The sequence below is a fragment of the Lathamus discolor genome, chromosome 9 (genome assembly GCF_037157495.1).
Source record: "Lathamus discolor isolate bLatDis1 chromosome 9, bLatDis1.hap1, whole genome shotgun sequence".
NCBI lineage: Eukaryota > Metazoa > Chordata > Aves > Psittaciformes > Psittacidae > Lathamus > Lathamus discolor.
This window is the reverse complement of record NC_088892.1, coordinates 23547897-23558455: the sequence shown is the minus strand read 5'-3', so window position 1 is coordinate 23558455 and position 10559 is coordinate 23547897. Positions and strand designations below refer to the sequence as shown.

At 38.6% G+C, this 10559-nt stretch overlaps 1 protein-coding gene across 3 annotated transcripts in view; it reads right to left on the bottom strand.

Moving 5' to 3' along the window:
• Positions 1-65: 65 nt before the first annotated feature.
• The window catches only part of OGT (O-linked N-acetylglucosamine (GlcNAc) transferase), a 28237-nt gene continuing 17743 nt past the window's right edge, over positions 66-10559 (bottom strand). For all 3 annotated transcript variants that reach the window (XM_065690026.1, XM_065690027.1, XM_065690029.1), the window contains 9 exons: positions 9947-10036; positions 7979-8104; positions 7089-7259; positions 6848-6964; positions 6601-6768; positions 4360-4512; positions 2997-3249; positions 2068-2191; positions 66-1512 (listed from right to left, as the gene is read on the bottom strand). In XM_065690026.1, the coding sequence (XP_065546098.1) occupies positions 1338-1512; positions 2068-2191; positions 2997-3249; positions 4360-4512; positions 6601-6768; positions 6848-6964; positions 7089-7259; positions 7979-8104; positions 9947-10036 (1377 nt within the window). In that variant the 3' untranslated portion in view covers positions 66-1337. The remainder of the gene's footprint in view (positions 1513-2067; positions 2192-2996; positions 3250-4359; positions 4513-6600; positions 6769-6847; positions 6965-7088; positions 7260-7978; positions 8105-9946; positions 10037-10559) is intronic.

Below are 10559 nucleotides of genomic sequence, written 5' to 3'. Positions count from 1 at the left end.
GCCCCGGCATGAACGGGAGGTCAAGCCAACTGCAACCAGGAGACAAAACTCAATGGCACGAGGAGCGAGGTTGATACTCGTTTATATTGACCCACCGGTGAGCGGGGAGCTGGGGAATGTTGGTGTTGCTTATTCAAAACCAAACCAGTAATTTACACACAGTCCTCGACCTGCAAGATAATACAGTGTGCGAGTTAACAGCATAGGGAAGGGCAGAAAAACCAACCTGGTGTGAGCCCCCAATAACACTTGTGAATTAAGCAGGCACAAACGCCAGAGCTTTCATGGTTGGGTGGGTTTAGTCTAACAGAAACATGTATGTGCAAGACCTGCACTTACTGGAGATTATTTCTGCTTTTTAAATAAATACATATGAATTTAAATAGCACTATTTAAAACAAAATTACAGAAAGAAAGATGCAAGGCCAGCTGTTCAGAATACTTCTCTAGCAACAGCGCATGGGCAGCAAACGTGAAACACTGGTCAAATCAAACTGGCAAACCAAAGCTTTATTTTCTGTTTAAAGTCTTTGCTACAGTTCCTAGGACTGAGCCTCTATACATAATTAAAAATCATTCCTGAAAGAGCTGTATTTGGCACCAGTTTGTGTTTACCTCAAACACTTGTGGGGAGAATTAATTTCAAATCAAATTTGGTTTTATAAACAGCTGCCTTAATGAAGCCAATCAGCTGAGTTACTTGAGAAGCTTAAAAACTAAACAAAAAAGGCCCAAAGTCTTTAAACCAATACATTATAGAGAGCTCCAAAATAACAGGTCAAACATTAGAAGGCTGATACAGGCTCAAGTGGTTTATAAAACCTATTGGAAAAAAAAAAAAAGAAGACGACTCCACCAGCAAATCTGCCCTTTCAGTCCACACAGTTTAGAATTTAATGCAGGGAGCCACATTAATTAACCACACATATACCAGCAGGACTACCCAAAATCCAATGTTAAAATGCTCCAATTCCCAATCCACGTAAAAGGAGAGAGATTTGTAGGAAGATTAAATCAGTCCACGAAGTCATAATATTTGGTTGGGCAGTTCAAACTTCCCCCAGCAACCACTATGTCATTCATACATACAGGCTCACATGTACACAGCTCAATCCCATTCAAACTCCTCATGGAATAAAAGGATCCAAAGCTCTTAATGAGTCTTTCCCTATCATGCAAGAAAGAAATCTGGCTGTGATTTAATCACTGTCATGTATTACTTCAGCCACAGAGTACCAGGCAGTTTAAGTAGAAATGCACAGTTTCAGCTCATCATCTCGACAGAAGTATTTAAGAGGCTCAGTTCCTGGAGAATTCCAGGTGGGCATGCTGTCTCTTCATGCAGACTCACTGGCCTCTACTGGCTTAATCATGTGGTCCGGTTTGTTGCCAGCAGCATAGTGATCCCACATCTGAAGATAAAGCCGCTCCAGGTCCATTGTGTACTGTTTCGTGTTAAACAAAGGACTGGATATTCTCTGCTTCCAGACTTTGCCGCGAATTTTTTTCAGGCTACCAAAAAAAAAAAATCAAAAAAAAAAAAAACCCAAACCCCAAGTTAAACAGGTCACAAGGTTCCAAGCACTTTTCAGCTAACCCAGAAATGCCAGTGCAACTGTTTCAAAAATATCTGCTCCCCCACTTCTACCAAATTCATACTGTTTCATCCCCTTATAATTTCTGATACAGACCAGAACGATCACCTCAACTCAGAAGAGCTGCAGTATTAATGCACTAACTCGCTGCGTTACTACAGGGACTTTACAGGATTATTTTAACTTGCAGCAAGTGAGAAACTGCTTAATTTTCAATTAAAAAAAAAAAAAAAAAAACACACCAATGAAAAGGTAAACTGACTGCAAATGAGCAATTTCTTCTGAACAGGCAGCACCGTTAAGTTTACTGTAAAAGCAGAAGCTGAGTTAACTGCAAGACAAGAAAGCTCTAGATGAAGATTGCCTAGCTCCTTTAAATGTTAAAAGATCTGCAAGATTAAAAGTACTGGTCTCAGCAGTGCCAGCACTTTCCTTTCTTATTGTTAACACATTATACAGTAAGTTTGCTTACTATTCCAGATCAGTTCCCAGTTTCACAGCAATATCTTCATATTCCTGTCTACTTTTTGCAATGAGCTCAAGACAACCCAGGCAAGTAAGCTGGGAGGCAGCAACACGTGATGCAAGAGTCTCGCCTGTAAACAGACAAAATTGATACAGGAGTAAACTTACAAAGTAATATACTGCAGTGCATGTCATACTTTTGCATCTACAGGAGGCAGCATCATTTGCTGGGCCTGCTGTTTATTGTTTTAAAATTAACAATATTCAAATCCATGACATGGCAGCATGCACTCACAGCCCAGAAGGCCAATCGTATCTTGGGCTGCATCCAAGAGCATGACCATCAGGTCAAGGGAGGTTATTCTGCCCCTCTACTCTGCTCTGGTAAGATGCCCCTGCAGTCCTATATCCATCTCTGGAGTCCTCAGGACAGGAAAGACATGAACCTGTTGGAGAGGGTCCAGAGAAGGACCACAAAAATCATTAGGGGCTGGAGCACCTCTCTTGCAAGTAAAGGCTGAGAGAGTTGGTGCTGTTCAGCTGGAGAAGAGAAGACTCTGGGGAGACCGTATTGCGGCCTTTCAGTGCTTAGAAGGGACCTATAAGAAAGATGGGAAGAGACTTTTCAGCAGGGCCTGTAGCAGCAGGATGAGGGGTGATGGGTTTAAAAGAGGGAGATTGAGGCTGGACAAGGGAAAGAAACATTGTAGAGTGAGGGTGGTAAAATCCGGGCACAGGTTGTCCAGAGAGGTGGTGGATGCCCCATCCCTGGAAACATTTAAAGCCAGGCTGGATGCGGTTCTGAGCAACCTGGTCTGGTTGAACATGTCCCTGCTCATGGAGGGGTCAAGTACTGGGCTAAGATGACCATTGAGGGTCCCTTCCAATCCAAACTATTCTATGATCTGTTCTATGCAGGTTCCCCCATTGCATTACCTGGCATAGTGACCATTGGAGTCCCAGCCCAGAGTACATCCATCCCAGTTGTGTGCCCATTGCAAAGTGGAGTGTCTAGACAAACATCAGCCAACTGTCCTCTCCTCACATGTTCTTCTTTGGGGGCAACAGGAGAAAAGATTATTCTGTTTTGGGAAAGACCCAAGTTTTGTGCATATTGCTGAATATTGGGTTCTCCTACAGCTGGGAAGCGCAGCAGCCACAGCACACTGTTTGGAACTCTTTTTAGGATCTATAACAAAAATTAAGAAGCAAATACATAAAGCTCAGTCATAAACAATATCCTTTTTTGAACAAGGAATTACCCCAAACCAAATGAAGCAAAAAGTATAGTACTTTAGTCTTCTGAGGTATAAAGCGGGGGGGGGGGGGGGGGGGGGGAAGAACAGATCACCATTTCAAGCAGAATAACTAGGATTACATTTCTACCTAATCCCACCGAGAGAAACTGCAACTCTGAGCAGTACTTCACAGAGCACAACTTAAAAAAGTACTGAAATTTATGAACTCCTTTATTTATAGGCCTATATTATGGAATCCAAAAAACTACCCCTCAAGTAACTTTCAGCAGTACACTATAAACTGAACCATGATATGTGCTCACTTCGCAGATCTATACATCCATCAAGTGCCAAGGCCAGTAAATAACTGGGGCTATTCAGCCTGAAGAATAAAAGGCTGCATGGAGACCTCATAGCAGCCTTCCAGTATCTGGAAGGAGTTTACAAGGATGCTGTAGAGGGACTCTTCATCAGGGACTGTAGTGATAGGACAAGGGGGAATGGGTTTAAACTTAAACAGGGAAGACTTAGGTTAGATATAAGGAGGATGTTCTTTACTGTGACAGTGGTGAGATACTGGCATCAGCTGCCCAGAGAAGCTTTGACTGCTGCATTCCTGGCAGCGTTCAAGGCCAGGTTGGACAGAGGCTGGAGCAACCTGCTCTAGTGGAAGGTGTCCCTGTTCCTGGCAGGGGATTGGAACTGGATAATCTTAAGGTCCTTTCCAACCCAAACCATCCTACGATTCCATGACTTAACTGCGCAGACTAAGAAAGACCAAACTTGTTTCACAATGTAATACCAGTATACTTGAGCTTAACACAATTTTTAACTGGGTAGAAGCACAGATGTGATTTGAAATCAATTTTTTAAAAAAATTCTATTTTCTGTTAACACCAAGTACTGCAACATGAGCATCATAAGGAGTCAAATAGCTCAGGGTCAATGTATTCCACAGAACATTTTCAGTCTTAACTTGCATGAAGTTTTTGCTAACTTGAACAGAACAGCTATGTTCCAGAACTCTGACCTTAGATTTCGTATTAGATACAGATACTCACATTAGCCCACATCTGTAAAGTGGAAGGATCAATCTTATACAACTGATTAAAGTTACAGTATACAACAGCATCCTCTGGTAAGCCATACTGAGAACGGGTAGTAACAATTATAGTGCGTGGAACTTCTTCACCAGTGGCTGCTTTGTTGTTAATCTAAATAAAAATATAAAAAAATAATAATTAAAAAACCCCAAACACTACTGCAACACTGAAAGTGCAGGAACAAGACTGGGCAGAGAAACACTGCACCACCCCTCAGCACCACCCATTACTGGAACTATACCTTTGGGTTTTATTATACCAAATGATAATTATGTACCTTTCCACAACAAGAATTTAACTGCTATGCATGCATGCTTGTGGATACCACAACATTGCAACCACCAAGGCACACAACACTGAGCATCTTCATGCCCTTCCTGTAGCTCCCCAAAATTCTAATTAACTAACTGAAAAGATGAATCATATGAAAAGGCGTTACACACAGATTCCTCCTCTCCATAAGGTCACTTTATTTCTGTGAACCAAAAATGAAGTTAAGCCTTCAGAAAAAAAAGCCAAAAACAAAAAAACACAACAAAAAAAAAAAAAAAAACCCAAACACAACTATCTAGAAAGCAAAGGGGGGTTTTCTTGTCTGACTGCGTTTCTGTGGTTTGATTTTTGGCTTTTTTTGCAGGTGGGTTTTTTTTTTTTTTGAAGATAAGCACCGAACAGATAGTCAAGACTGAAGAGACAGACTAATATATAACTGACAGACTGTAAGGAACTAGCCAAAAAGCAAGTAACAGGAGGTGCTGAAAATGAGACTAGAAGAGTTATATATGGACTTTTCAAAAAGAACCTATCTTACAGCCTTCACAAAGAATAGGCATAGGCTAATAAAAAAACAGCAGAGGACGAAGTTGGGATAATCAGAATACCACACGAGAGTCTTGAGGATTAGTAAAATGAAGTATGATTGTCAGTTTTTTATTTTTTTTTTAATAATGACAGCCAACGGTGGGATCAAAGATAAACGCTACAGCACAGACAGAACACAGATACAGAGTCTTATTCAGATGTTTTTTTTCTTTCCTCTCCATACATATTTAACATTTAGCTCAGTGGCAGGGCAGCCAGCCAGAACAAGCGTACCGTTTACTAATTTGATATGAATGACAGTGTCTCAGTCACTGACTCTATTAGAAGAAGCAAAGATAATTTAGTTCAGTAAGTTAGTAACAGTGCTCTTTTACAGGTCACTAAGGAGACCTCAAAAACACAATGCAGAGTTTTCATTGACCTATGCCCAAAAGTAGCTGATATTAAATTAGAACATGCACAAAGAAAGGTTATATTATTGTGATCAAAATACAGAAATCCTGGTTTAAAAGCATGCCAACAGCTTATATTGCTTCATCTTAGTGGTGGAGTGCCAAGACAAGAATTCTCTATTATGCTCAGAGGAGAATAATTTCAGGAAAAAATGCTAATAAACTTATCAACCAAACTAGAACATAACCTATTACCAACTTAAATGAAAGCTGAACTCTGTTCGGCTGTGAACAAAACTCCTAAAACAAAACCAAGGCATGATACAACACATAAATAGAACAGTAATAATAAAAGGTCTTGTGTAAATTAATGAGTCTCCTGAAGACTGTAAATTAAAAATTCAGAAGTCTACAGAGTTATGCCAATGTCAAAATATGGTGTTTTGAAAAAGGAGTAACTGTTTTGAAAAGGAAGAAGTATTAAACAAAACCAGTAACCGTCACCATCACTAAAATCCCATGAACTGTAAAGCACCATGGGCTGGTGGTATAGTACGTAGTTCAGAAGGATGCAAGGAGATAAATAAACATTGTTGAGACACAGTGGAATAACTTTGCCTGTATTATCTGTCTCTTTTTTTTTCTAAAGGAAAAATCACAACTGAAACTGAGTAACAGCTCACAAATGCCCTGTAGGCTGCAGGCAGTGAGTACATCTTGTCTTCAACTTCTGAACAGCCAAGTGTCCTGCTTATGCAACAAGATGAAATTCTTTTGGACTTCAGACACCTCTTGATATACGTTTTCTGTCTTTGTGGGGGAAAGTTCATGTTCCAGTACATTTGTGGCTTATAACATTTGTGAATTTCCTGAAGTATGAGAACTAAACAAATTAAGGAGGAAACGGACAGACAGCATGGAGGACGTTCTTCCTTGCTATGTAAACACACACACATATAAACCCCAAGAAAATGAAATGTCTCACCTGAGTAGTTGCTAGTCCATTACTGATGTTGAATCCATTGATAGTTATCTGAATTTGCCCACGATTAATCATCTCAATCACAGCTTCTGCAATTGTGTTCATAGGAATGACTGGCATACTGAGAGCAGCATTGCTGTCTGCATTGTCACAACTGTCAGGACACTTCATCTAAGATAAATCACATAAGCATCAGAGAAAGTACTAGCTTCAATCCATAAGATTGAATACACAAAGGAGTAGCTCTCACCTTAACAATCTTGACATCAGGGAGGCTGTCAAGGAAAGCCTTCAAGTCAATGCCATTCAAAACAATTCTGTTATCATAAATATGACCATTGGACTTGAAATCAATGACTGCTTTTTTCTGTTACAAAAAAAAGTTTTAAAAAAGTTAAAAGAGCTCTTACCAAGTAATATACTAAATGCCATTTTATAAACACAACTATGGACAACAACACCTACTTTTCTTGCCTTATCTTCCAACATACCTTCAGATGGGGGAACATGTTGGCATGGTCTCCAATAAAGAAAGTGTTTGGCATGTACGCCAATTTTTCTGAATACTGCTCAGCCACCTCAACTGGAGAAGTTTCTTTATCTGTGATGATATAATCCATGAATAATGCCCCACTGGTTCCAGGATAGCCTAGCCACATTGCCTAAAACACAGGAAAGCAAGGCTCCAGTCCCAGGTGCATTGCAAAAATAAAGGAAGTTAAAAGATCAATGCATTTTAAGTTAAATTTTCAGCCTACAGATTCAAGTTCCTTCTTGTGCTTTATCACCTGAAGAGTAATCACTAATCCCAAGCTTTCACAACCAAGACAGTGAACAGTTCAAGGATGTTCTAAAATGGATTTGTCTCAAGCAAAATGCCAAATTATCCAACTACATGCAGCTATAGCCAGAGTACTAACTAATCAGTGATTACAGCTTCTCTTAGCTGAGACAACTTCCATAATCTAGAGTGACTCCGATTCAGGCGTCTCCTATTCTCTTTTCCATAGGCATTTTAGAAAATCCTTTCACATTGATTCTGACTAACTAGAATTTCTGTAAGGCTAAAGAAATTTTAATATGCAACGACTTATTTCCACAACTGCTTCAAATACCTTTTCTTTGTTCTCACTAATGCAAGAAAGCAGTGTACAGAATTACAAGAGTTTTCTTTCAGGACACAGTCAACTGCCTATAAAGCACATAAAAACCCCAAACTACTCTGCTTCAACAAAATGATCCTATTTGCCTCACACATGTCAAGCCCTAAAAAGTCTCTCTTCACAAATCAACATTTTTTCCACTCTGCCAGAAGAAAAAGAGAAACTCTTCCTATTTACAAGGCGGTTTTTGGAGATACAGAGCCCTCTAACTTAGTTACCTGAATAGGTGCTGGTCTCAGAGCAAATAATTCATTTCGGGCTCCTTTGGTGTAACCATTCATATTAATGAGAATGTGTATCCCATCCTGATGGATGCGGTCTGCTGCTTTTCCATTGCATGGTATCTGAAGAAAGAAAAAAAAAACAAAACAAAACAAAAAAAAACAACATAAGTTGTTTTTGTTTTCAGGCTTTTAGTAATAAATGTGATTAGTCATCAGCATACCAAGGGATAAATGCCAACTGCATAGTGTAATTCAGGTGAGACTTAAATCCCATACCTCTATAAAAACAGGAGTAAAAAGTCCTCAACTCAAAAAAACTCCTTGTTGAAGCCAAAATGTGAAGCAGTTGATGACAAAAATTTTAACTGTGGTACATGAAGATTGCCTCTTCAATACTTAAGTGTTGCCAAGCCCAGCAAGTCATGCAGAAAAATGTCACAAACGAACCACAGAAAAAGCTTCAAGCAACACTGAAACTGCTTCAGTTCTTTGCTAAATCAAAAGCAAAGAAGAGCAGGAACTTCACACAAGGTATTACAAATGACTTGCAAGAACAGAAGTAAAGCCTTGGAAATTACAGTGTACCTCTTCCTGTCTAATACTGAAAGGCAAACAATTTCCAACAGTTTTAAATTCCCCCAACTACTTATTATATAATTAGTCATTATCTACAAGCAGATAAAAAAAATATTTGAGACATCTAGTTCAGCAGCAGTAAAACAAAAACCTCAGGCTAGAAACTGAGGCTATTTAAAATAGAACAGCTCCACTATCACCACTCCTGTAAGGCTTAATTAATGATCAAAGCTTGTGTAGGCAGTACAAAACTCAACTGGTAGATTCCCAAACTAAGGTGATGCACAGAAATTGCTTCAAACTGAGGATCAAGAGGAAGCCAATTAACTACTCTGCAGCTACTGCTAATGCTGACTCACTCTTAAAATTATCATGCACCATAAAAGTACTTCACTTTTGTAAAAAGGGAAAGCTACTTCACATCTTAGAGCAGGGTAAATGCATGCACATGGGCAGCTATATCCCCACACAGACCAACAGAGTTGCCATATTCTAACTTTCATTGAGTTACACTGCTAATGCAATAGATCATTATAATGCAATAGCAAATGATTTCTACCTGTTTGACCCTTCTGTACAAATCTCTACATGTTGCACAGTAACCTAAAAATACAAGTTTGATGCCTCAAGAAAACTCAGTACATCACTCTGGGCAAAGGAAATAGTTTTTCTTTGAGAACTCTTAGGTGCAACAATGAATATGAAATTGCTGCTCTCTTCACTATAATCCAGGGCTTTAAACATCCACAGCTGCAAATGCAGGAGGATATGGATGGCTTTCCACAAGCATAACTGGCACTCTAAAAAAACATTTTAAAAAAATTGACTTTACAAAAATCCATCTCAAAGAGCAATTCTGCTAACATCAATTTAGCATTTTTACTTATGAGAGCAGGTTCTGAACAACTTGAGTTTAAAAACTACATATAAATGTCATCTGTCAACTAATCTGCGAATGTCCTGGTGCCAGTACAGTTCCATTATTAATGTACACAGATTATTCCATGCTGCTTTACGGTTCTGTCAGTTATCTTAAAATAGGGTAACAACTCCTCGACTTCTGTACATACTGAAATCCCCATCAGTTTTCACATGGAACTTAAAAAGAAAAACCTAAAACCACCTGTAAGTGTTACCAAACATTCTAGTTTACCAAATGTTACCAAACATTAGCAGTTTGGTAGATATTTTAATAATCACAGAGGTCACACAGTAACCACTACATCCCAGTTAAGTCATAACACCAATATAACTACAAACTCCCAAATTGTCGAGACTAACATCTGCAGTATTCAAGAAATTATTTCAACTGAACATCACAAAATTACAGGTTGATATTTTCTTCTTTTAGGTTTGCTAAAAGGTCAACGCATAAAAAAATGTCACCTGAGATAAGTCAATGAAATGATTTGCTTCAGCCATCACTTTTACACGGAAGTTTGTACCATCATCAGGGCTCAGGGCGTAACAGAATACCTACAATACAAGGCACCAAAAATTGTCTTATCTGCAAGAACTTGCCAACAAATCACTTTGCTCTAAAAGATATGGTATTGCAATTTTAAATTACACTAGCAAAGTTACATCTAGTTTCATACTAATTCATAAATCATAGAATCACAGAGAAGTTTGGGTTGGAAGGGACCTTAAGATCATCTAGTTCCAACCCTCCTGCCATGGGCAGGGGCACCTCACACTAAACCATGTCACCCAAGGCTCTGTCCAACCTGGCCTTGAACACCACACCAGGGATGGAGCATTCACATCCCTAAATTTTATAATTTATAAAATTTTAGCTTATAATTTAGTTTAATTTATAACTCAAATTAAAATTAATAATTTAATTATAATAACAATCATTTCATTTATAATTTAATCTAAGTTTTATTTAATTTACATTTTAAATTGATAGTTTTAAATTATAACTTATAAATTTTATCAGTTACAAATATATATAATTTACAAATAAATAAATTGCATTCTATTTATTTGTGTGACA